Source organism: Hippocampus zosterae, chromosome 1 (genome assembly GCF_025434085.1).
Source record: "Hippocampus zosterae strain Florida chromosome 1, ASM2543408v3, whole genome shotgun sequence".
Lineage (NCBI taxonomy): Eukaryota > Metazoa > Chordata > Actinopteri > Syngnathiformes > Syngnathidae > Hippocampus > Hippocampus zosterae.
In genome coordinates, this window is record NC_067451.1 from 6,204,637 (window position 1) to 6,231,323 (window position 26,687).

General features: G+C 44.7%; 3 protein-coding genes across 16 annotated transcripts in view; 2 read left to right on the plus strand and 1 right to left on the minus strand.

Moving 5' to 3' along the window:
- LOC127604996 (multiple PDZ domain protein) overlaps nucleotides 1-13,494 on the minus strand; it is a 30,740-nt gene extending 17,246 nt beyond the window's left edge. Inside the window, exons 1-17 of the mRNA XM_052072532.1 lie at nucleotides 13,340-13,494; nucleotides 10,668-10,754; nucleotides 8,707-8,873; nucleotides 7,022-7,141; nucleotides 6,659-6,798; nucleotides 6,068-6,218; nucleotides 5,807-5,929; nucleotides 4,563-4,754; nucleotides 4,369-4,480; nucleotides 4,135-4,223; nucleotides 3,239-3,449; nucleotides 2,574-2,651; nucleotides 2,366-2,448; nucleotides 2,145-2,291; nucleotides 1,897-2,067; nucleotides 767-940; nucleotides 475-684 (exon numbers count right to left, since the gene is read on the minus strand). Of these exons, the coding sequence (XP_051928492.1) occupies nucleotides 475-684; nucleotides 767-940; nucleotides 1,897-2,067; nucleotides 2,145-2,291; nucleotides 2,366-2,448; nucleotides 2,574-2,651; nucleotides 3,239-3,449; nucleotides 4,135-4,223; nucleotides 4,369-4,480; nucleotides 4,563-4,754; nucleotides 5,807-5,929; nucleotides 6,068-6,218; nucleotides 6,659-6,798; nucleotides 7,022-7,141; nucleotides 8,707-8,873; nucleotides 10,668-10,683 (2,184 nt within the window). The 5' untranslated portion in view covers nucleotides 10,684-10,754; nucleotides 13,340-13,494. The remainder of the gene's footprint in view (nucleotides 1-474; nucleotides 685-766; nucleotides 941-1,896; nucleotides 2,068-2,144; nucleotides 2,292-2,365; nucleotides 2,449-2,573; nucleotides 2,652-3,238; nucleotides 3,450-4,134; nucleotides 4,224-4,368; nucleotides 4,481-4,562; nucleotides 4,755-5,806; nucleotides 5,930-6,067; nucleotides 6,219-6,658; nucleotides 6,799-7,021; nucleotides 7,142-8,706; nucleotides 8,874-10,667; nucleotides 10,755-13,339) is intronic.
- Nucleotides 1-26,687, plus strand: part of LOC127605103 (5,6-dihydroxyindole-2-carboxylic acid oxidase-like) — a 111,085-nt gene that overhangs the window by 36,250 nt on the left and 48,148 nt on the right. The gene's annotated exons all lie outside the window — the stretch shown is intronic.
- LOC127605003 (adhesion G protein-coupled receptor L3-like) overlaps nucleotides 9,983-26,687 on the plus strand; it is a 138,762-nt gene continuing 122,057 nt past the window's right edge. For 9 of the 13 annotated variants that reach the window (XM_052072544.1, XM_052072570.1, XM_052072598.1 and 6 more), the window contains exon 1: nucleotides 16,228-16,481. The gene's annotated coding sequence lies outside the window, so the exon portion shown is untranslated. Of the gene's footprint in view, nucleotides 10,453-16,227; nucleotides 16,482-26,687 lie in introns of those variants that run through there. The other 4 variants (XM_052072580.1, XM_052072588.1, XM_052072614.1 and 1 more) reach the window with 2 other exon arrangements.

Sequence of the window (26,687 nt, forward strand, 5' to 3'; positions counted from 1 at the left end):
CTAGGAAAAGTGAAGAGATTCTTTCAGTGTCTCCAAGTGTTCGAGGATTACGATTGTCCGACTCAATTTTGAGAGGGCACGCCGCCATCGTGCGTTCCGCATCTTGTAGGAGTGCGGGATAACTCTCGCGGCAGCTGGTAATCCGTCTGACCTCGACACCGGTAATCCGAAGGCAATACAAGCGAAAATGAAAGCTGCGGGTTGTGATGGAGAGCCCCTCGCTCTCCCACGCCTGCTTGTGACCTTGTCATTAGAGTTTCCTGTTTGATGGCTACTTTCGAGTGTTCAAACTTCCACTCCGTGCGCGACATAGTCGATAACCCATTACAGTAAAAGACTAAAATAAGCCACTAAAAAAGACAAGACCAATTCAAAGCCTTTCGATAAGATGTAATTATTGTTCCCACCGACTTGAAATGTAACGTGACCCCCAAACACTAACAAGACACCAATCGTCGGATTCAAAATACTTACGGGAAGGGGTTTGGCCACCCCGATCTGCACCATGCCCAGCTCAGCCCCCTTGAGAGCTTGGACAGCGTCTTCCAGGCTGGCGCTCTCCAGGTTGGTGTCGTTGACGAACATCAGTCGGTCCCCCGGCAGCAGTCGCCCGTCCTGCTGGGCCACGCCGTTGGGTACCAGGGAGCGGATCACGATGACCGTTTTTGCCGGGTCCAGTGGGTCCTGCCGTGGAGCCGCATGGAATAACGTGTAACCAGAAGCAGGTTTCATTTCAAGACAAGAAAAAGGTTTTGTCCTTTCACACCTGGTAGTCGAGAATGCTGAATCCCAACCCTCCTACTCCTTTTTCCAGCTCAATATTTTGGATCTCCAGCTCCCACATGGCAAAAGTAGCCCCCGTCGCCTCTGGAGTCAGATCATTTGTCGCCTCCGTCGTTTCCACCGCGTCGACGCTACTCAGGTCGTGTGTTTGTTTCTGCTCGAAAGGCAAACAGAGACCCTCAATCTCTTGTTTGGCATACTCGGCCTTTGATGATATGATATCATAATAAGCCAGGAGCTTGCTTTGAAGTGTTCTCTTTCCAGTCACCATTGTTGGCGACTGCCGCTCAAGTGTGTAACTGGAGTCGCGCTGCCTTTTTTTTTTTTTTTTTTGTGAAACCTTTATCCATCTCACTTGGCAGTGTGGAGAACTAATGGAGCGACTGACAGTTCGGGCTCACCTAATCACACGTGGAGAGGCTGCACTGTCGAGGAAGACATTGACACTCTCGCGCAGCGGTTGACAACCTTTTATATGACACGGCATCATCATTTACAACTACGTTCATGCAAAAAAGAAAAGAAAATCTGTAATCAATTGAAATGATTGAGGATTATTAACTGCCTCTTTGGGGCTCTTTTCCACCACAAACCTGAGACACTTTTGACGCATTAGAGCCACTGTACACTTAAAAAAAAAAAAAATCATGTTTTATGTGGGGCGGCCCGGTAGTCCAGTGGTTAGCACGTCGGCTTCACAGCGCAGAGGTACCGGGTTCGATTCCAGCTCCGGCCTCCCCGTGTGGAGTTTGCATGTTCTCCCCGGGCCTGCGTGGGTTTTCTCCGGGTGCTCCGGTTTCCTCCCACATTCCAAAAACATGCGTGGCAGGCTGATTGAACACTCTAACTTGTCCCTAGGTGTGAGTGTGGGCATGGATGGTTGTTCATCTCTGTGTGCCCTGCGATTGGCTGGCGACCGATTCAGGGTGTCCCCCGCCTACTGCCCGAAGACAGCTGGGATAGGCTCCAGCACCCCCCGCGACCCTAGTGAGGATCAAGCGGCTCGGAAGATGAATGAATGAATGAATGAATGTTTTATGTGTTATGCATTGTATTAGCAACCATCAGCTTTTGAGTATTTCGAATCTAGCGCGGTAACAGAATATCAAGTACCTCTAATGGCGATCCGGCAGAGGAAGCTTCTACTTGTGGGTTTGAAGTGTCACTGTCGGCCTGCAGGTGAGGGGCAGGTCTGCAGCATGTCATGTACACACACAGGGGAAGCTCCTTCAAGATTCGGACCACCTCCTTGTGGGTCTCACCGATTAGGGATATACCGTTGACCTGAAACAAAAAAAAAAAAGGCAATTGAAGATGGGAAGCCATCGTTGCGGTGTGAAACGCTAGCTCCTCCCACTTACCTCTACTAGTTCATCCCCACTGAATAGTTTGGCGCAGCGGCCGACGGGTCCTTCGGGCAGCACAGAGCGGATGTAGTGATGGCCGCCGTTGGCTTCCAGACTGATCCCCAGGCCGCTGCTCTCGCTGTATTTCTCCACTTGAGCCACCTACTCAAGCCAGAATCATTTCATTCGCTTAGCTAACAAAATGAGGGGAAAATCAGCTCTTGAAAAACACTTACGACGACTTCATTATTTGCGCCCAGAATCTCTTGCCACTTTTTTACAAGTTCCTCTTCCTGGAAGGGTGTCAGTGTTGTTGTACCTTTAAGGGGAGAACACGGTTAACAGTGCCAGCTAATCTCAAACAACACGCACCATTAGAGCATTTGTAACCGTGTTGCTATGTTGTTTGATACATCCCCGCGCCCCCTCCCCACAGCCTCCTACCATCATTCTCTTGTGTCAGCTGATCTACAACCGGCGTGACAGCGGGTCCTTCGTTCAATGTCTGCAGCTGCTTTTCATCTGGGCACACAAGGCACCGTCGATGAGGGAGGTCAGACGTAATGCTCGACAGAAACAATGTGGAACTCTTGCACTTGAAAGTATGTTGCAGATGAACGATACATTTAGTTTGTCGAATCTACACCAATAAAAATAATGTGTCACTGCCCCATTGTGGACCATCCAGGACACCCAAAATGTTTCGGTAGCGCTAATGTTCTTGTTGAACGTATTGAACTAACTTAACCTCACAATTATTTAGCCATGAACCTTCACTATTTGAAAGAGCGCTAAACCATGCCGCGAACAGAAAAAAAATATATATTTTAATGCCCTCAAAATAGCTTGCAGTTGCCTGTTGAAGCCACAAGGTGGCAGCAAAGCACTACCAATGTCAAAATGAAACTCCTCAATTCACTTCAGCATATGTCTTTGACACTATCATGCCGCGAGATGAACCCAGAGCAATAAGTTTGAGCAAATAGACAAATCCACACAACTGAATATGCTGTCTTGGATTTAAAAAATGTAGTTCTGACTAAAAGAATGGAAATATGCAAAAATGGAACAAAACACTTTACTTGCTTGCATACGCAGCCTGAGTCTACCTTGGTAATTTTCCGGCGGTCCCTCCAGGTCGAGCTCCTTCAGGACCGCAGCTGATGGGGGCAGGATGGTGACGACGGGGGCCACAGCAGGTGGAATCTCGTCGGGCCGGAATCCCCGGCGAATCAGCTTCAGGTGGACGGCCTGACCTGTGTGGCGGAGGACTTCCACGGCCTGTTGGTTGGTGTATCCCTGGATGTCCACGCCATCCACCTGCAAGGGCGGCGAGCGAGCGGAAGCCCGGGGATTCATACACAGACGTTGTGAGCGTTCGTTCTTCTGTTAGCCAACAACATTGTGATGAAAATGTCTCCCTGTGTTTGGAACAATTTGGGATCCCACATTTTTGGTATCCCAAATTGTTCCAAACAAGGGGAGACATTCCCGCCCCCCCCCAAAAAAAAAGTTACATCCATTCAGAACTCATTTTTAATGTGTAGTCATTAAGAACGCGATGATTACAGCACTCGCAAAAGGTGAATGAGTGACCAGACTGATCTTGAAAAACAGAAATCATTTAACTCCAAGCAGGGTCCGACGTGAAGACATTTTTGGTGGTACCAAGTTGTGGAAAAAAATTTTTTTTTAAAGCGTTACAAAGTGGCGAGGTCCAATTGAGGCTCATTTGAGCCCCAAAAAACGGCTTCTTCAAACAAAATAATTGTTTAGTTCCAGGCAGGTTACTGCATACTTTTCTGTTCCAAGAAACACGGCCACCTAATTTCCTGTCAATCAGTGAAAATATTGTCAGGGGCTCCTTGGGCACTCACAACATGGGCGAAAAATAAAAATTTGTCACCCACCTTTGTGGGCCCCCAAAAGGCCAGTTATGATTCGGTCGGTTTAACAATAATCACGGCAATTGGAAGAAAGCCTTGGTGCCTGCTCAGGTACTTACAGCCACTATCTGGTCTCCCACGTGAATACGACCGTCTTGATCTACAGCGCTGTCTTTTGTGATGCTCTTGACGAAAATACCGGAGGGCTCTGAGAAAACGAAGGACAGAAATAGTTTTACCCTTCCCATATGGTTTCAACTTGTTCCGATAAAATGTCCCCAAAGTACTGTACGGTATTGTTAAGCTACAATTTTCCGCAACGGGTCAGTTTTGGTTCAATCAATACTGCTCACCTGCATTTTTATCCCCGACATAACCGGCAATTGTGATGCCCAGCCCCTGAGTGTTCTTGATGAGGCTCACATCAAACGCGCCTTCTTCTTCTTCTTCTTCTTTCTCCTCGCCCTGTGAAAAGGGTTGGGCAATTTTAGCACAGGGCGTGGCTACGCGATACGGACGCCAATACTGCTCTCCGACGGACGGCGACCTTGTCCGCGGGGCGCGACGCCGGCGTGGACGCGGAGACGGAGGGGTTCTCGTCCACGTGGCCCCGAGTGATGACCAGCTTCACCCGGTTGCCGCACTGCCGCAGCACCTGCGCCACCTGCTCGCTGCCCATCCCGTACAGGTCAGTGTCCCCGATTCTTAGGATGTGGTCGCCGCTTCTCAGGCGGCCGTCCTTCAGGTCCAAGAATGTGTAAAAGATCAATTAGGGAATCACTGTAGACCAGGCATGGACAAATTATTTGTTTGTTTGTTTCGTTTTGGAAGAGGTAAAAAAATAATAATAATAAAATAAATAATCACATTAATTTTTAAAAAAATGTGTATGGAAACTATGTGGAAGAGTTCATTTTGATAATAAAATAAATGATTACTAATTTTATTACAATCGTAATGCATTTTCACCTTTTAAATTGTATTTTTTTTCCTAGTTTCATTGCAATAAATGAACCTCAATTATTTAGTAAATTCAAGACAAGCTACGTCTGCATGAACATTTGTTAATTTTACAGGTGTATCTTTTTTTATTCAAGAAATACACAAACCACTTTTTGACCGAGATGAGTTTATGAAAAATTAATGAAAATGGATGTATCCATTTTCATTCATTTTATGGATTAAAAAAAAACTGCTCAAAAAACAAAAGTTACAATTCTCATGTTGAATGTAATTGCATATTTTATGATTACTGTGCATTTTATTTTTTAAAATAGTTCAGTTAACTGATTACACTGGTCAACCAATTTTTCTATCATATGTTAAGCCAGAGTTGTGTGTCGATGTTGCTAGATGACATTTTTTTTTTGTAACCTCATTTTTTGGGTTTGAATAATAATTTTAAATAAATAAAAACAAAATATCTAAGATGGTAATATGTTAGGATTAAGCTCAGTAACAGGTGGATTTTTTTTCGGAAACGTCATAGCTATAAAATAAAACGCATGGTGAAATCAGTATTATGCAAGCTTTTAAAGTTTTAAAGTTAACTTTGCTGCTGTGAATTGGGAATTTCTCCATTGTGAGACTAATAAAGGTTTTCTTATCTTATCTTATCTTAAAGGTTAAGAAATCATTTAACTCCAAGCAGGGTCCGACGTGAAGACATTTTTGGTGGTACCAAGTTGTGGTAAAATTTTTTTTTAAAAAGCGTTACAAAGTGGCGAAAATCTCATGTACACAAGTCTCACTATTGTAAATGCAATTTAGCTTTGAATCAAGCGGCGTCACCTGGTCGGCGATGCCTCCAGGAAGGATCGTTTTCACAATAACGCCGGTTGTCTTCCCTCCGACAATACCAAAACCCAGGCCGGTGCCATCGTTGACCAGCTCGATAGTCTCCACATGCTGCCACTAGACCACAACGGATAGTTTCAAAACAAACGTGAACGCAAAGCAGCGTTGTACATTTCAGTGCTACTGCCACCGTGAAACCAAACTGGTGAGCGAGTACCATGTGCTCGAGCGTGTGTGGGACATGGCGGCACTTACGAGCTGAGGTATGGGTCCCCGGGCCACGATGAGCTGCACCTTCTCGGATGCTCTCTGTAGGATGCCGATGGCCTGCTGGTGGGTGACCGTCTGATCCAGTGGCTGACCGTTGATGGCCAAAATCTGGTCGGCTTCCTTCAACTTGCCATCGCTGCAGTGGAGCAAAATAAAACTCATGTCGCGGTGTCATCTGTACCAAATGAAACCGGAGGGGGGAACCACTGGCGATATTTGGCTCACAAGAGATGCGTCGTCGTAACAGTTTTTGGGTTTCATGGCCAGTCATCAAACTCGGTCACTACTCCTATTTCATGGCCTAAAAAAGCCTGGCTGCACTTTTTTTTTGTTGAAGCATGCTCCACCCACGTTTGTTTTGCAATCCAGCGTCACATTTCGCTTTTGTCCAAGTTGGAGAAAAGTCGGCATTGGAAGGGGACGCCCGGAAAAGGCCAATTGATTCTAAAATGGCCGCCACTTTCCGGGCACGGGATCTTGAGACTTTTTTGTGGCCCGACATGTCACTCAAATTTCATGTCGCTGATGGAAACAATGTTTTGTATCGGTTGTGAAGACTTGAGTGCATTCGCATACCTGTCCGCCACACTTCCCGCTTGGATCTCCTGGATGAAGATGCCGAGCTCCCCTCGGTTCTCGCTCTTCAAGCCCACCACGCTGAATCCCAGACCTCCCGACGCTGGCTTCTGCAAGTCCACGTGTGCCACGTAGCGGCCCTGCGGCGCATACGTTTTATGCACATTTCAGCATCACTATCAAAACTTACGTGGCCACTTTGGCCCGGGTTCGGCTTTGTGGAATCGTTTGCAGGACATAGACATTATCCAGAGTCACTTTCCGTAGACTGTTTAGCCTTCGGAAGTTTGCTCGTGTGGCTTGCCTTTGAATTCCATCGAGCATAAACAAAACAGATTTAAATCAAAAGATGGTGCTTTCTACCTGCGCCATGGTCTGAATAGTTTGATCCAGTTGATCGCATGTGGGTTTGCTATCGCTGATGTCCAAAGGTGCCACATGGCTGCCGTTGTGTTGCGCTTCTGTGATGCGATCACCACCGCCCTGTGAGGAACACACACACACACACACATACACACGTAATTTTGTTGGGTTTCCAATCCAAAGTGATTTAATGCCGCCATCTACTGGCATCCACTTGACATTACAGTTTTGTCGGCGCTTAAATTGAACAGACAAACCGGTCCTCCTTCCCCAGCTGCCAATTGAAAAATAGACTTATTAATCGGCGGATCGTCAGAGAAATGCCCGGTTGAGAAATGTAAACGTCCGCAGCACTGAACGAGTTAAACAGCGTGATGGCGTTACTGTCTGGATGCTTGGCGAGTGCTATGATCTTCCAATCCAGTATCCCGCATCCCGAGGCTCGTTATCGTCTATGATGAGCCGCATCAAAAGCCGCATAATCCTTTAGAAGATTATGGCTGCTTTTCCCACAATGGCTCTAAGACTCCAAATATAATATTTCTATTATCGTCGCGGGCCATCTGGATGACTCAGTGTGCTTCTTTTTAATGACTGCTGTGACAGATGAACTGAAATAATGTTGGCTGTGTATGCCTAGTACATAAAAAATGTTTATTCCCCACCAAAAGGATCTCATACACACAGCGGTTTTTTTCCAGTCCTTGGCCTGAAGTGGACATTGGTCTGAATCACTGGTCATGCTGTTGTTCCAAAATGACCCTTCAGTAGGCTATAATCCCAACATTATTCCATGCTAGCAATTGCTTCAAAAACATATCCGACAAATGTTCATAAAATACAATGAATTTCCTTCCTCACAAGAAAATGGTCGCCCACCCTTGTTATAAAGCCATTTGTGTGTCATTTACCCGACTACCAGAGTGCTGCGCGCTACTTGAAAATACCTCACCGGCCTGGCTGACGTTAGCGTAGCATGCCGCTAAAGGGCATGTGTTTTGTTGGACGGGCTAACTAAGAGGATTAAAGTTCCAGTCTGCTTCTTGCATATCTAACCAATTGTTTCCGCCCCACTTCACACACAACCAGCGGCCTCTTCTTTTTCTTTTTTTTTTTCTGTTGCCATAGCTACCCGGGCTGACCGAGGCCCGATGGATTGCTTTTCAAGTGTTACTTTGAAGGAATCTAAACAGCGCAGCTCTTTGCTCATCCCATCTGAGAAGCTGGCCCACCCTCTCGCCTCCCACTGCATTGCTCGCATATTTTCATTCGGCTTCCTGCGGCCCCCTTAATCAAGAACTCTTTTCTTGCTACGATAACGTCAAGCTCTTGATAGCGTCGACGTTGTGACTTGTGTAAGATAAGCATGCGCCACTCGGATCAACAATTGCTCAAGGAGGATAAAGCGTTCTCTTCTTTTGTCTTTGGCCGTGTAATGAAGCATGAAGCAGTGGCGTGCATGGGGGTGTGGGGGTGGGGATGGTGACCCCCCCCCCCCCCAGCTTGTATAAATTACACATAAAATAGTAGTTTGTGGCCGAGAAACACATTGCAGTCTTCTACCTGCTGGCTGCAGCTAGGTCGGCATCGCAAATGAGAATCGGTCCTCAATTCAAGTCCTGACCACTCTCAACCCCCCCCCCCCCCCCCCCCCGAAAGCCCCCATCCCAAACGGAGCCTGTCACCTGCTCTTTGAGCTGCTGCACGGACTTTTGCAAGGCCAGGATCTGGTGGAAGAGGGGGCTCTGGAGAACCGACTTGAGCAAGCTGAGCTTCTCCTCGGTGGGCACCTCCCCCCGCTCCTTCAGCTTGGCCTGGAGCCGCTCCACCGCCTGCAAGGCACGCTGTGTGTCTGAGAGCCGCCCGTCGCATATTTCAGTGACGGGCCGGGAGAGAAAGAGGACACAACACGGACGCATTGCGTTTACTCATTTGGGGACAGGAATAGCAACTTGCACCGCTGAAATGAGAACATTACAAAAGACAATCGCGGTTCTCAAGCTCACTTGGATTTAAAATTAATAAATCGGCGACGAATTGATTGCACTGGTCCACACTGATTTTGGCATAAAAAAAATATTTTTTATGTTGCTGAATTGGAAAACTTATTTTTTTCCACTTTGGCTCAAATTTTTTTGGTATTCTCTAGTTGTTTTTTTTAAACAAAGTAGCAGCAAATTATGATACTACGTATCCATACGGTTTTTCCTTTCATTTTTGGCGCGACATTGTGAAACGGCAGTCGAGAGCAGAGCCTTCTACTGGATCGTCAAATCGTGTTTCATGTGAAAATTAAGCAAAAATTCTGAAAATGAGGAAATACTAGCAGTCAACAAATGCAAATATGGGTGACGTGAAAGCACAAACACGACTCTTAGTAAGGATTAAAGTTCATTTCTTAAATTGTCAACACACATTAATTAGCTATCAGTTCATTGTTAAAAATATCAATAGCTCAAAAATTAGAGCCAATTAAAAAAAAGGATGTCATTTTCGCATTCAGCAGCCGAAAACTACCCAGAAACGATTCAAATATATTTGGCGCTCAATTTTTAGGGGGTCAATGTTATCAAATTAATCTCTAAATACTTTGTAACTTGATGAGTCGTTTAGAGACCTTGTCTATTTCAAATTGTCCAGATTTCTCGGCTTTCAGCTGCTCAAAAGTAAATCTGCTCTAGTCACCCAACGAAACCAGACTAATTATCATTGTGTTGAATCAAATTTTGATCAAAACATTTTTTATCAACATTTTTGGCGATTTTTACAGATCAGTTGCTGAATCATCAATTTTACAGTATTTTCTGCACTTAGATTTTGAAATAATGCCCTAAGCTTGAATATAGGGGGAGAAAAAAGTTCTAAACTTTTTTTTTTTTGCCAATTCGTCCGTCGATGAATCACCAAAATAATCAACAGATTGTTAAAACAGGCCTTTTTCTTTTTTCTTGCTTGCAACATTAGGCAGAAAAAAAAGATCAAGCCATTCATGCAGTTGTTGGCTGGAGTCACAATTCAGGTTTTCAGTCACTCTTCTTGTCGTCAGTTTTATAGATACGGATGAGCCCTGTTTACAAAATGGACCTCGGCTGGAGTCCCTATTCAGTCCCTGTTGGCCACTCGTGTGTTTTTCTTTTCAACTTGAGGAAAAAACAACAACGTTTCCAATGCTATTTGGCCCATTGGCAAAAAAATGGTGGAGGAAATGAAACAAATCCTGTGTGTGTCTGCCAGAGCCGGCGAAAGCGCCTCATTGGCAACGCTCCACTGTCGTGCGGACAGAAAATGAAGCAATTTCCCGCGCTCGCCCACTGTGACCGTCACCTAAAGGGGCATGCGCCGGGTCTCAAGTGAGGATTTGTTGTTTGAACAAAGGCTGTCGACAGCACCCCGGCGTCAGCATGTTTTTCCTCTCTCCGGGAACCAGACAGGTAATCCTATTCGAAACACATCCAATTGGCCGCGCTCGAGTGGGCAGACAAAAGGTTCGAGTGAGAAGGACGGCAGTCGTGCGACCGCATTGTGTTCATGCTGACGTTAACGTTTGACAAATGAAAGTCAACGCTTAACGGTTAGGATCATCATTTTTCCGCGCAATGACTCCATGGAGTGCATTAGGCTTCCATTAAGAACAATATCGACTCACCCATTGTTTCAATCATTTTAACAGCTCCGGCCGGGCGGGATTTCTGCCCATTAAAAGCAATTTCACACTCGATCCGCTCGTCAAGGCCTGCAAAGCAAAACGGAACGTTAGTGGCAACAATGGAAGAAGTTTGGTCGAGGGCGCGACATAGGCATTGGGAGGAGGAACTCTTCAATGGGTCATTAACTGGAAGAGGCATTGAGGAGTCACTGATGACTCTATTCCGTCTCTATATGTGAGCATTAGCAAAGCCTGAAGTCGCCGTTCATACAGTAGTTGGCTGGTCCTCGTTCCTGTAACACATTGACTGGAGTCTCTGATTGTGCAATTGTCCGCTTTATTGCCCTTTTCCTGTGTATGAAATCTGGCTGGAGTGCCTGTAACTACAGTTGTTGGCCAGCCCTATCCCTCTTATCACAGTACTGTATACGTCACACAATTACATCAGACCCCATCCCCAGACTTCAGACTTAAAGCGTGTGGGCTGGGGGGGGGGCAATTATTATTAATACCCTACAGCAGGGGTGTCGAACACATTTTAGTCAGGGGCCACGTTTTAGTGACCATTTCCCTTGAGGGGCTGTTATGACTGAAACCATATAAAGAAGTCAAGGGTAACTGTTCATTCAACTGTCCTTTAAGTTACTGGAATGAGGGGTTTGGCAACAAATAAAGTGCTTCTCGTATTTATTTTGTATAAGAATATGAATTTTGGTACAGATTTTAGAAAGCATCATGAAAGTTGACATGTTTGATTTGGTTTCGCGGACTACATAAAATGATGTGCTGGGCCAGATCTGGCCCCCGGGCCTTGAGTTTGACACCTGTGCCCCTACAGACAGTACTTACAGTACTAATTGCGACAACAGCTGGCAAGCATTACCATAGACAGCATTGATACGATTATATCGGAGTACATATACGTAGACGCAATCTTGGCACCTCCACGCCGCTGCCATATTGGATGTGGCAGAGTGAAGCGATTTGTGAAGTTGGAGACGCACCGTCAAGCCAGAGCACGTTGGATTGATACCGATCTATTGCTTTTGATTGGATTACGTCATTGTAACTCGATTATACGAACGTTGTTAGCTGATGTAATCGGTAATATCGTGGCCGTGTGTAATATGGCGGATGTGCTGACATAAAGGCCAACCTGGTTCAACGGGAGTCTGCAGCAGAAATTAAAAAAAGAAAAGAAAAAAAAAGCAAAACACAATTCATCTTCATTTTAGAAGTCCAAAGGGTTTGTGGCTCCCTTGGTTTCTTTTATGAAACAGATTCAAATGGCCAAAAGCTGCCAACCCTAATGTAATAAGTCCATTCTCACTTGTACCAGGGGCAGACGAAACCGATAATGTACGAACACGAAATATTGCCTAACATCCGAAAACTGAGACCAGTTTTCAACCAAATGTGTGCGTCTACTGATGCACACATGACCCCATCTGAGAAGATTACATATTGCCGGTTTTATGGCTTTAGCCTTTTCCTTTTCCAGGCACTACTGAAGCTTACTGTATGTCTCTTAATAAGGAAAACACTTTGTACATAAATTACAAAATATTGTGGTGATTGTCGTGACCTTTTTTCAGGTTGATGTGAGCATAAGTAGAAATGTCCACATACATTTTGGTGACATTAAGTGTCGTACGCAATTTTTTCGTCACGCTTATGTTGAGTTATACGGTGTTCCATGTGCCTATCTACCAGTGTCCTCGGTTCATGTTATTAACAAATACATACATATTTTTAAAGCCATATGATGCCACATTCCACAATGCCACGCAATAAAAAAAACTTAAAGATTCACTTTGTAAAACTATTTCACGCTAACATTGAAGCATCCATTCCCGCATAGGCCTGTACACCAAACAGGCAGGCTGTTGTTGACCATCAATCAAAAATGTTTTCCCCTTTATATTCTTAATGTCGAATTGATAAATCGCTCAACATTATTTTAAAATCGCTACTCGGATTGGGGGGGTCTTTTTGTAGACCTGTGCCACAAGTGGGGTGGGAATGACCCCGTACTGCCTACCCCCGGGGTCTGAATCACAGGAATGACGTCAATGTAGTCTTCAGTATGCCATATAATATGCGGCGCTGTACTTTTCTCCATTTTGTTTTACACGATTTGTTTGATGGGAATAATGATGTGAAACAAACACTGATGACACATGAGTGTGACAACCTCACAATGATCCATCGAGGAACCGTTTACTCATTAGCTCGCTGCATGCGCTGGACTGAAGTCCGAAAGACGACGTTTGGTGCTTTTCTTCTTGTTTTCAAAATAAACGGTGACGGATGCGTCCATGTGAGCGACAATCAGCGTTTGCTCGGTTGCAATGTTGCAGAGTAAGCGAAGACAATCCGCTTTTCTCGACTCCTCCTCCTTTTCCCTCCTCCTCCTCCTCCCCCGGCCAGAGTCTCATCCGATCCGTGGCGAGAAAAGCAACAGGCTGCCGTGTAAACAAAACTCGGGACCAACTTTGATTGCAATACCGCTACAGAGCTATGAAACCGAGCAAAAACACTTGACACAATCAAAGTGAAAGCGCACTTGAAACTCATTCGTCGTGTTGGCGGATCAACTCTCGGCGTCGCCAGAGCGAAAGCCGCATTCGGAAATGCGTATTTTGGAGATAAACCACCACATATCTACTTACATGGATATTCGCTTCCCCGCGGACGGTCTCCAACGCGAGCTTGTGTAGTCCCCCGGCTAACGGCGCACTGACCCGGGTTTAATAAACAAAGGGGGCGTAGCGTAACCCGATCCTGCTGCGGTCGCTTAGCGAAGAGAGAGACACGCTCCGGCAGGGGCGGAGGGCTGAGTCGCTGGGGTGAAGGCTCCCCCTGGTGGCGGCCCTTGCTCCCTGCAAAGCCTGCAGTGATGCCCCTCGACTTCCGACTTTGATTCGTTTCGTGGTTGCGCTCGGAACTCAAAATACTCGTTTCTCAAACATCTTCTCAGAATTCCTCTTAGAAATGAATGGAATTGCCATGACTCTATTCATTCAATTTGCCACCCACCCAAAACAACCAATTTTTGTATTTGTGGACTGTATTTGAATGAAAATAAAACACACACCAATGACATGATCCAAAGGAATTTAAAGCAGATGCAGTTAAATGATATACAGTACTTCTAGTCATGGACACCTGCAGGCAGTATGACATAGACAGGCGGATAAATGTATTTTTCCCCAATGTTGTCTTTTTCCTTATCATTTTTTTTTTTACAATTATATTTTTGTCCAATATTTTAATTATTTGCTCCATTTATTTGTTCAATATTATGGTAATATTTTGCACATTATTGCTTTATCTTTTTAACATCCAACTTAAATATGTGCTGGTGTGATACCAATTATGCTGATGAAAAGATTCCTGTCATGATGTGGAGAAGAAATGGAAACAATAAACCCGATCTGTAATAAAGCAAAAAACGTGCATTTCCATGGCATTAAAATCCCCAAATGTCACACAACCGCAATCAAATTTTCACCGCCGTCAGTTTTGAAGGCAATTTGCAATGCCTTTGATAATGGCTTACTTAGTATCATCGATATCAGCCAAATGACATCCATCTTTTGCACGCGAATGACTTATTCCTTGCGATCTCCTCCCTGTGAGAACAACTAGCAGCTAAGTGCATGAAGTCATATGATGCAATAAAGACGTGCCCCCGAGGTTTGCGAGCTCAATATGTCTACGCCGATGATTGAATTAAAGTGGTGATGCCGGCACGGTCGTCCGCCTGGTCTTTTGATTCATCGCCAACGAATCAGTCAATATTCACAAAAGACTGACGTGCAATAAAAGCCCTGCAACGGTTTTAAATCGCTATCATGAACACTAAAAATCTCATTTGTCCCGAGAGCTGCTTCTATACACAAGCATCTATTGTCATCATTAATTATACGGGTACATTTAAAAGCAGGGCCATTAAAAAAATATTATTGAAATAAATGTTATTCTGAGAAGAACATGGTAACAGACTCAAACTTTGATTTTTAAGTGGGCGATGATTTGAAATGAGATACACAAATCGGTGCAGTTGTTTCATATACCGAAGACGGCGAGCAAAGGTGATACCCTCTTTTGGAACAACAAGGCTTAGAAACTAGAATCCACGTTTTTTGTTTTTTTTACATTTGGGCTGAATTATCGTTGATGTAGGAGTCAGCCAGCTCTCAATTACGCATTGCCAGTCGGTTCAAAACGATGCGGCTCTCCTCTTAACTGGTCCCTGGAAGAGGGAGCATATACACTAACTCCCATTCTTGCCTTCATCCACTGGCCATTTGTGCATTTTAGAATTAATTTTAAGATAATCTTACTCCTTTAAAAAAAGGGGGTGAACATTTTAAATGGACTTACACTCTCACTGTCCATTTTTAAAACGTGTCTTTGGTTTTCAATTTAGCATGAGACTCCACACCTCAAATGTACATTTTTCATTGAATATTTGTTTCTCTCACATTTTAGTTTTGCAGTCTCTGCACTATTGTCTTATATTTGCATATTTTTGACTAACAATGGGTTAAGTTGAAAATGGCTCTTTGACTGTGCAATCTTAATGGTTGACCAAACATGTCTTTTTTAGAGTCTCCTAAAAAGTGACTTTGGGGGCACAAGGATTCTGCCTGGAATCAGTGATACATTTGTGTCTTTTGTGTGCAGTATTTTTCACTTTATTTATCAACAATGTTTTGTTTTCTAATTTGGATAGTTTTTGCCCATAGATTCTTTTGCATAAACATACATAAAATAAATATTTAAAATGAATAACCATGACAGTATTAGTATCCAAGAAAGCATCTCGGTGGTGAGTTGGATGCTGCTGACTCGTGACAGCATGGGCGTATTTCATTCCATTTCGGTGTACGGTGGGCGCGGTGATATAATGTCCAGTGTGGGCAAGCACAAGTTGCCTGGTTGCGTTATACTTACTCACCCACCCACCCCACTCCCTCAAAAACCAAAAAAAACAAAACAAAAACATTTTGGACAAAGGTGCTGGAAAGATAATTATTAATTATAAAAACAACAACACTGTATCTCAGGAAATATTGTATGATAACTATCTCTCTCTCTCTCTCTCTCTCTCTCTCTCTATATATATATATATATATATATATATATATATATATGTATGTGTGTGTGTATATATATATATTTTTCTTTCTTTTCTTTTTTTTTTAGGGCCAGACGAATTATATATATATATATATATATATATATATATATATATATATATATATATATATATATATATATATATATATAATTTTTTAAGGATATCCAGACTTTTATTTGGATTTATATATATATATGTCCATGTATATATATATGTATATGTATATGTGTGTGTGAACAATGCAGCTGGTGCAATTGAGCAGTGCAGAGAAGCCGTGAATGGCGCGTATCCCATGTTTGCTGCTAGGTGGCGCACGAGTATACGGCGAGAGCGGCAATCCACTTCCACCGTGTTTCTTCCCTCCCACTTCCACTCTTTCACCTTTTCTCTCTCTCTCTCTTCCTCTCTTTCTCTCTCGGTCTTGACTCGGATTCGACTCAACCGGTGCGCACAATGTGCTTCGTGCTGTCAGACGCGCAGTTTGTGGACAAAATTAATAAATCTAAATAAAAGTCTGGATATCCTTTTTTTTTTAAATTATTATTATTTTATGAGGCACGTGGGATGTAAGGCGCGTGGATGCGACGCACCCCCACTGGAGCTGGATATCGACCTCGTTTTGGATTCCTTTTCGGAGCTTGCTGCTTTACAATCGGGAAGACACGGTGAGTGTGACAGGAACGCGTTGCCCTTCTTTGCCGTCTTCTTTTAATAGCCATTCAGGTGGGCCGCCGGTGCGTTCAATTGTAATTGGAAAATTTGACGTTGTGTGCGTTTATTCACATGATTTGGGGTGTTGGGTGGGGGTTGGTGGGGTTATTTGGGCTGTTGTGGTCCATCACTACGGTGGCTTTAAAATTCCATGCAGGAGGAAAGTGGGGACCATCTGGCATCGTCTGATAATCTATCTGAAGTTGCTTTTAAAGCGCTCAATGAAAAGGTAAAACCTTTGACCTCATCCGTGTCAGGAGAGAAGTGTCATCATGGAATCAAATGTCTACAGTGGGGCATTTATTGAGTCAAAACCCGTCTTGACACTGATGCAAAATGAGATGAAATGGTGGGCCGAACTGGTTTTGTATGTTTACACAAGATGGGCTTTACGTTGCCATAGTCTTTTAAGATAATAGTCCAAAACTGTGCTTTCCTCTCCCGCGTATGGAAATTTAAATCCCTCACAACACAGCAAGTTATTGATGGAAACTCATTTATCAAGACAATTAGAAATGTGCTTCGACTTCATATGTTAAAATGAGCAACTAGAATCCATTGGTGGTCCGCCGACCCACAAATTGGGCAACATTTGAAAAGCGGGCAAAGTGCACCTTATTGTGAAGACGACACGTATTCATTTTGCCAACATTTGGTTCAAACACTTCAGCGGCTCCCCGGTGACACGGTTCGGGAGCACTAATACAGGTTAATGTGTTGCCCTTGGAGCAAAAACGTGCTTTTGCGTCTTGGTGACATGATGGACACGATTTGCGGTGCGAAGGCTCTCCGGAAAATTGCTTTATTGTGTTTCTTTTCAATAGCTCAATACAGGAGTTCAGGGCTTTCCAATAGTGCCGAAGCAAACGTGTCCCGGAGATTTTATCCTTCTCAATTTGAACCACGTATTCAATACAGACATGAGAAGTCAATGTGCAAAACATTTTGACTTGTTGTCGTAGCGTGTGGCTGGAGTAGTTTGATGATTTACCATAAAACACAAAACTCCAAATCCGTTGAGTTTAAAAATTGCCTAAAGTTAGCTTCACTGAGCAACATCAAATCTGCTAGGCACATCTATCAGGAGTAGACCCACAAAAAAAAGCCATGCCCTGAAACACAATGCAACGCAACAAAATAGTCAATATGACTGGATCCTACTTTCTAAGAAAAAAAAATCATCCCCCAATGCCTGTTTGACTTGGCAAGTTGAAATTTGGCTAGACAAGTCCGACCCACAAAAACATCTCAAGTAGCCATGAACATAAACAGAGGGAGTCCATTTTGGATTCGTCCCACCATCTAGAATTTTAATTAACAACAAAACAACTCACTCCCCAAAACCAGTAATACAGTAAGTGTGTTGGAGGAGGAAGCAGACATCTAAAACAACCTCTCGAGGACCAGGCTTGGACACCCCAAAACTAGCGACATGAAACAAGAAAAGCATGACTGTCGTGAGTTGGACCCTCCAAAAAGTCTTAATAAAAATACACCGTAAAACACGCAGCCACTCTCCCATTTTTGTTGAAAGTTTGGCTCTGTACTACCTTCTACAATCTAATAAATACATAAATCAAAATCATTCCTCCTGTGCTAGTTTGACAAAAAAATTCGGTAGGCTTGTCTATGATGACTAGACCCTCAAAAAAGTCTCAAAAAGTCATCCGCAAAACCCCACAGGAAGCCAGCCGTTTTTGCTTGGAAGAAGAATCAATTTTCAGGGAATTTTGGTCATTTCTAGACATTCTTCAAAGTCAAACGTGTGGTACAGATTTTGTGGCAGGTCAAGTTTTAAAGCCATGCCCAAAAATATATTTTGGTTTCAAGCAGCATTTTTAAGCATGGTGGACAAGAAGCAAGGGGGAACCTGTTTTTTAATTACAGTTACAGTTTTTCTGTATTCCAAAGCATCGGCAGAAAGTGACCTGGTCGGCCCATTTTGACCTTCCTTGACATTCTGAGACAAGGTACTGGATTTGAAGCCTCCGAGTTGCATGCTGTCACGGAAGATCACAAACGGTGATGATCCGACATGGTGGGAGGCCAACGCGTTTGACAGAGTAGTAGTTGTGGTCGTTAGCGTCAGGCGCACCTAAGAGCGTTCAATTTTCGCAACGTTGACGGTGAGCCTTATAATCCGATGTGCCTTATACATGGATCAACATTCTGATTTCTTGGAGATTTAAATGTTCTGTAAAGTGCTTTCTTACAGCTGCAGCAGTTGTGAACGCTCGATATAACGAAAGCTGGATTGTATTCTATTGTATTCACTTTAGCGTAGCTCCATCTAGTGGATGCATAATGCAACCGCAGCCACTATTGTAGCTTCTATATGCGCCTTATAATGCGGTGCACCCTATATCTGAAAACAGTTTGGAAATAGGCCATTCATTGAAGGTGCACCTTATACTCCGAAATGCCTTATGGTACAGAAAATACTTTCGTTTTTGCTTCCATTTCCAGTGCCATGTCAAAGATTTGTCATTTTGAGGACCTATGGTTCAGTATGAGTACACACACACAAAAAAAAAATCCATGAGTATGTTTCGCCCCCTAAAAGGAGCTTGGCATTCCAGCAAACAAGTGGGTCACCATGGCAACCACGGCAGTAAGCCTCTTTCCTGCAAGGACTTTGCAACATCCCAACAAGCCCATTGGCCTGTTTAGCTCAAGCCAACCTGGAAATGTCATAAATGTAGCCTTGAAATTACCCTGAGAATATTTTTTTGGGCATCTGGCATCTCTTTGGAAAAAAATCCATCCTATTTATATCAGACTGTTGGCAGCAGTGAATGAGATGCTGGACAGGATTTCAAAGGCGGGGAGTGTGTCAAAATTCGCGGGTGTGATCGCGCCTTTTGCATTGTTTTTATTTATGGCTGTGCCATTGCAGAATTGCTTCTAGATCTTTGATTGAAGATGACATTTATCAATGACAAAGAAGTCTTTCCAAATCTAAACTCGAGGAAAAACACAAACACTGGATTGTTCTTAGCAACCATTCTGAATTACAAACAAAACCAAGGTCGGTGCAGGGTTGGAACTAATTTGGAGCATCCCGGATTGGATCGTTTGACCTTATCGCATCATATACTGGCAACATTTTTTTTTTGAGCAGATGTCATGACATCCTTTCTGCATTGTTGCATTTTGTCACATGATTTCCTTCGACTGCGTTCGAAGCCGTTGAGGGATGTTGCATTTCTTAAGCGAGACCAGAAACGAGCGGAACCATTTTTTGCGGGGGAGGAGGGGGAGTGTGGCAATAGCGTCACGTGCGCGGTCGCTGCTTCTGCACAGTCTGACAAATATGAGAGGTTATTGAAGGACCTCTTGTCTTGCTCAACATTTAGTATGCAGTCGAACGAGACTGCCGGTTGACCATGAAATCAGCTTGCGCCGCTAATTAAATATCCATTGTTCCACTCGCGACTCGCTCGGACTGGAGTCAGTCATCGTTCAAATTGGAGCTGCGTGGCTGGTGGTGTCATTGAGCACTTTTGTAAAGTATCTATTTCGAAAGTCACGGGCTGCTGTTTTAATCATCCTGCGAGTCACCCCGTGACACTTGGCAAAGTTGTCTCTCCAGTGGAATCGGAACACTTGGACATGCGCAAACATCATCAAAGCGGCTACTCTTGCTGTTATTGACGGGAGGCTTATGGAGCACCCCCCCACCCCCCCAAAAAAAAAAATTCAGCGTAGCCTTTAACCGTTGTAGATCGGGTTAGAAGGTATCCAAAAGCGATCAAACTGACAACGCCGCCTTCCATCAACCTCTTTATGAGCCCATAAAAGTCGGCTCTATTTGCCCACATGCGTTTTCTGCAAGTTTTCCGACGATATTGCTGACCTTTTCTCTTTTGTATGGCCAACCTCCGACCAAGGAGGTGTATTGAAACAAAGATGCAATGCTTCTCCGCGACTGGAGCTCTAAGGGAAGTTAATTTATGGCCTGTTTGGGAGGCAGGTTTGGACTTGAATGCAAAATAAGGTGCTGCACCTGCAGCCGCATACAAATGAATGGAAACGGTGGTTTGGATGTATGCCCCTCGCCACCCCACAGACCATCAGGACCACCTGATCTGACCACTAATTACCCGGCAACGAGAGATGAAGACAAGCTGCTGTATTTGCAGATATCAGGCGCGGGGTTGCTCGCAACGCAATCGGCAAATCTGGGGACGCGACAAACGCTGCGTTCTTTTTTTTTTTTTTTTTTCTCGATCGCGTCGGTGAGATTGCAAAAGGCAAAATCTTTTCTTCGTGTCTATTCAACACCCACATTCTGTCAAAACACACTCAAAATGTCGCGCCGCTCGCTTTCCAAAACATGTTTTCAGACATTGCCACAAGATGTTGATAAATGATGAATTTCTTCCTGACCTTAAAAGCATTCCGAATGATCGCGCATCCCTCTGAATGTCCCTTAAATGGAGAGATTGTTCTTCCATTCGTACATGAGAAGATTTACTGAATGCAGGAGCGCCTGAGCGCGCAGGTAATTAAAAGGTTTTCATGCAGGTGGCTGGCGGCCACAATGGAGCTTGTATTATGTGCGGCCCTTTCTTCTGGCTTTAATTAAACCGAGGTGCATTTGAAATGCATTAAAGGAGGACACCTTCGTCGAGTTTATCACAATCTGATTCCACTTGTAGCTTCCGAATGAATTGCGGCACTTTTGACTTGGAGAAAATTGATTCTACTTATCAATAGTCTCAAATTGGATTTTGAAATGTGTGAGGTGAGGTGCGGTTCTTCCGGGATCTTCCAGCTGCTCAGGTCACGCGTTCCGTACCACCGTCTGAGCTGGTGAATCTCTCGGCGAAAAATAAACATCTCCTGCCAGCCCTTTGTCACCTCCGGACCGGGGACGTTGGCAGTGATGCGCCGCCCCAGTGGAGCAAAGCCGCTTAAAGGACTGCAGATTTTCGCCTCACCTTGGAACTAATTGACTGCCTGGGAGCTGGCGTTTTAAAAAGCGCTGACGTCTTTTGTTTGTTCGCACACGCCGGCCGTAGCCTGAGATTGTTCTGCGTGCTTTACAGCCGCCTGTCGCTCCTTTCGTTGATGAGGGGCGGCCTAGCGTGGGGGCAGGGCGGCGCTCGTCGGGGTGCAAAATGGCAGTGGCACAACGCGTCAACATTGGAAAATAACAGGAGTAGGAGTAGTTGTGCAGCAATCCGGGAGGCACCAAATAATTGCCAATTATTTCTTCTTTAGCTATACCACAAACTATTATGCCAAAACACCATTTCAAACTAATCTTACAAGAAAAGCCTGAAAAATAAGTATAGCACTGTACTTTTTTTTTTTTTGGACTAATTTCCATTTAGGCGGCCCGGTAGTCCAGTGGTTAGCACGTCGGCTTCACAGTGCAGAGGTACCGGGCTCGATTCCAGCTCCGGCCTCCCTGTGTGGAGTTTGCATGTTCTCCCCGGGCCTGCGTGGGTTTTCTCCGGGTGCTCCGGTTTCCTCCCACATTCCAAAAATATGCGTGGCAGGCTGATTGAACACTCTGAATTGTCCCTAGGTGTGAGTGTGAGCGTGGATGGTTGTTCGTCTATGTGTGCCCTGCGATTGGCTGGCAACCGATTCAGGGTGTCCCCCGCCTACTGCCCGGAGACGGTTGGGATGGGCTCCAGCACCCCCCGCGACCCTAGTGAGGATCAAACGGTACGGAAGATGAATGAATGAATGAATGAATGAATAATTTCCATTTAGATGGGATTTTGGCGCCATCTGGTGGCATCATAGAGACAGTGCTGAACATTTTACGCCGATATTTTCGGACCAAAATGTCCAGTCTCGTGATCAGTTAGCTCCCTTCAAAACTTTTCATTTGGTGTGCTTGTTGAGCGAGAGGAGGAGAGCACGAGTGATGGATGCAATGAGCAGGTTGGTAAGCAATGAAAGAGTTTTTTTTGTTCCTTCTCAGCATGTGTCCATGAGAGGTGAGTGACTCAGCCATATCATGTGTAGTGTTGATTTGCAGTCGTTGGATGTGCGCTAACGTTAGCATTAGCTGGTGCTATATTGAGCAATCGCAAAATGTGATTCGTGCCTGTTTACTACATTTAATGTGCCTTATATCTGCTTGGTGTACTTGCTAAGCACATTAGGATCCATTGTTTAGCCACCGCATGCCGCCCGCCCCCTCCCCACTCCGTCAACGAGTTTCGGCTAAAGGCGGTCCGCGTCCGTGCACCACCTCCTTTTCCGCGGACGATAACGTTTTTCCGACTTTTTTCTCTCAATTGTCTTTGTGGTACAAAACAAAATGTGCAATTTTGTGAATTTAAAGTGGATACGTTTCTACAAAATGGGGACATGACAGCAAATAGGGCATGTCCCTGTCACACAAATCAAGCATCGTTCTTGTCAGGCCACAACAAAATGGCGAGAGAAGCGTTAGCTTGCTCTGCTATGTAGCTATACTCGTCTTAACAAATCTTGCCAAGTAACATTTTCCAGTTCAAATGGCAGACAGTGTTTTTTACAACAATGTCATGACTTTTCTCATTCCTTTTTAAAGCCCAGGTTCTCCCGTGTATTCGCTTTCCGCGCTGCCAAGAAAATGTCAGTGCCACCACGTTTCACACGGAGCACCAACCGAGGAAAAAAAGCTGAAAAAGAAATCATACCTCCGTGTCCCCTCTTCTCTACCCATTTAAAAGCGAGCTAGAGGTTTCCGAGGTCCAAATAGTAAATTTTTATGATTTGTTTACACCCACTTCGCAATACCAGACACCAGGGAACCTACGGAGGCCCTAAAGTGACAAACCAAATTGAATTCCCATCATGAATATCTGCGATTCAATGCATGATCAGTCCTATAACAGCGGATACACTCAACGAGCAGAACCATTCGGGCAATTGTCAGTCGTCAATAGTGACTGGCAAGTGTGGAATTCCTGAAGCTGGTCGCCCCAAGACTGTAATCAGTCATGATGTCAAAGCGCCGCGGCGCAAGTAACACTGCAGCTCATTCAGCCAAGAAATAAGCAGCGCACAGGACGACTCTGGCATGCAGGTAGTGAAAGAGCCCCGCCGCAGGCTTTTCCTTCACAGGGGACATCAACTAATTATTTTTTTTGGATGTTCTTCAAAGCCCTGGTCAGTGGAAATTTTACCTCGGATTTTGTGTAGAATTCACAACGATATCCCGATGATTGCAGGTTGTTTCAATCTCTGGTCTTGATGAACAAATCCTGAAGTGTTTCAGTCGATTAAATTTTTGGCATTCCATTTGGTATTCTGACTTGATTTGAACTTTGGAGCAGTGCTGTAAGGATACTGGCTAATCTAATATGGACTAACAACCCCCCCCTCCCCCCCCTCCCCGCTCCCAACCACCTTCTGCCCTTCATCTTTCTGTTGGCTTTGAGTAACGATGAGTGTTAGGGTAAGTGGTTAGCATTTATGGGATTCAGGTTGGTGCTTTGCGTTGAGTTTGAGCCAGGTCCTTCGACCTCCACCTTCATCATGTTTGTTTCATTCGATACTACCGGAGTTCGGGTTACTGTATGTTTACGTTTAGGAGCACGATTAATGGTTCGGGTTAGTTGCGTTGGGGTTAGCTTAGGGTTATCATCGTCTTCTTTGGCCGCCGCTCTCGCGTTGTCTTGCTATTTCAAAGCAATAGAGCACATGTCCAAAGTCCGGCCCGGGGGCCAAATCCGGCCCGCGGTCGAATTTCATCCGGCCCTCGGCCCCTGTCATAAAATCAGTGGCCCGCAGGTTGGGCGCAATGGAACACGTGTTGCATTGACTGAGGTCTCGTAGACTGGTGAGTGATGTTTTATAGAGTACTGCTTCCCTCTCGTGGCTAAATGAGTAATAGCATTCACTAAATGAGTAATAGCATTTAGACACTAGAGGGCAGTAGCACTCTACGAGACATCACTCACGAGTTAACAAGACACCACTCCGTGTTTATATTGACTGATATGTCATATTTCAAATGATCCTTGCAGTTGTGGATATGTGTATTGCTTGTTCATTTCCCTGTTGTTCGAGTCAAAGGTTTTGTGACTATTGAAAAGTCATGGTGATACATTTTACGTTTCAAATCAATCAATTTGCACTCAGGAGACTTCTGTTTAAGAAAAAAGTCAAGTGAATAAGCAGTTGCATGTGATATACCTGTTTCAAATGAACCAAAAGAAATTCTTAAGATTGCTGAAATTAAAATAAAAATGGAAATGTGAAACAGACTGGCTTACTAAAATTTGTTGAACAATATTGTTGTTCAATGTAAAGAATGTCAGCCAAGGTCGGCCCCCCGACATTTTACCACATAAAATCTGGCCCCCGTGGCAAAAAGTTTGGACACCCCTGCAATAGAGGTTAGAATGCTTGCTACAGCACAAATACGACAGCATGGGCTGTGTGAGTATCCGTTCATCCCCCGTATTTCATCTTCAGGCTGCGCCCCCTTCGAACCTCCTTCCTGCTCTATACAAACCCGTAATATAAATATATTTCTTTTATGATTCTCAGAAGCCATGATATAAATGTTATTTGCTCGCCGACTGCTGCGCCGTAATTAGCTCACTATTGTGTGCGAAGCGACGATTGATAGTGGGGGGGGGGGAGATTAATCTCATCAAAATGTTAAGCTTTTATAATCTTCTCATGGACCCCTTTTACCCTCTCATACATAATAAATGTTGTTAAAAGTCAGCCCGGCGGCGAGTAAACAGGCATCGGCTACTCGCATTGACTGCCATGTGGGCCAAACAACGATGAGTTGGTCAATATAGGTCGACTCTTTATGGAATTCCTGCCCGTAATGATTAATAAGGTTAGTGTAGTTCCAGCCGGCCACATGCTCAAGTTATCTACAACCTTCATTGTTGAATTTTTTTTTTGAATTCCCAGCGCAGAACAGGCCTTCCTAATGAACAGCCCCGCCATTGATTGGCAAAGACAACAAGGATTGCTTTGTCCCTTTCTATTCCTTATCTATTCAGGCGTTTCCTGAATTGTCTCCAAGGCGCCACTTCTGGCAACTCCGGCACCAGCGGTCCATTTAGCCGAGGTGACGCTAATGAGCGCCGTGAAAGGCCAGGCTCCTGTAATCTTGTTGAAGTTTTGGGGCCGGCGCGTCGAGCCAGCTTTGTGTCGGAACACAGCTGGAGAGCCCTCTTTCCTCAATTGCCGCCGAGCTGAAATAATTGATCCTGCAGCTTGGATCCAGCTTGCGACGCGCAGGTAATTTCCTAATTTATGCCTCTCGCTCTGCGTTAGCGTCGCCGAACGTTGTGTAAAATGCTAACCGGCTTGTATGTTTTCTTTTGATTGGATGCCATTTTTTTCTGGTCATTTCTGATGCATTGAGTTTGCAAGTATCTATCCAAGCCACTGTTCAGGGCTGGAACATCTGCATCAATGCTGTCCTGACGATGCCTAGAGAGATCTGCTTCGGAAGACACTTTTAATTATACCGGAATGAAATTGAGCGGGAATGAAACGATTTCTGCGCATTGATTTTGCCCCTTTCGCGTCTGTGGATACACTGCAGGCAGGCAGGCAGCGAGAGACTATTGTAACCCTCTCTATCGCTGCACTGCAGGCAAAGAGGGAGGAGGGCTCGGCGCTCTGCCTTTACCCACCCACCCCCAACCTCCTCTGCGCCCCCCGCCCCCTCACAGGGAGGCAGCATGTGCGTCAAACCTCCCTCACATCCAATTAGGAAATGCCATTGACATGAAAAGGAATCGGGGCAGATCTGAACAGAGGCTACACAAACACTTGGCCTTGAAACTATTTTGGGGTCTTATTTGATTTGTTTCGGACATCTTTGGGGTTAGCTCCTGTAACGGCGATGACAAGGCTTCTGGGACATGCCACCCAGGGGTCGGGTTATGTTTAGACTCGGGGCTAGTGGTGAAGGTTAGCTTTAATTTTTTTCACCGTGTGAGTTTTGTCACCCCATAGCAAAGCGATTTTTGGTGAGGCTTCCACTCACGTAGTCATTAGGGTTAGTGTCACGCCTCCACCCTAATCTTTTTTTTTTCATTCAATGACAACAAGGGCTTAGTTTAAGTGTTTATGTTTCAGATAAGGTTTCTCGGTTATGCCGAAAAGTTGCAAAAAGGCTTTTGGGCCATGCCGCCCCCCCCCCCCCCCCCCCCCATAGGTGCACAATGGCC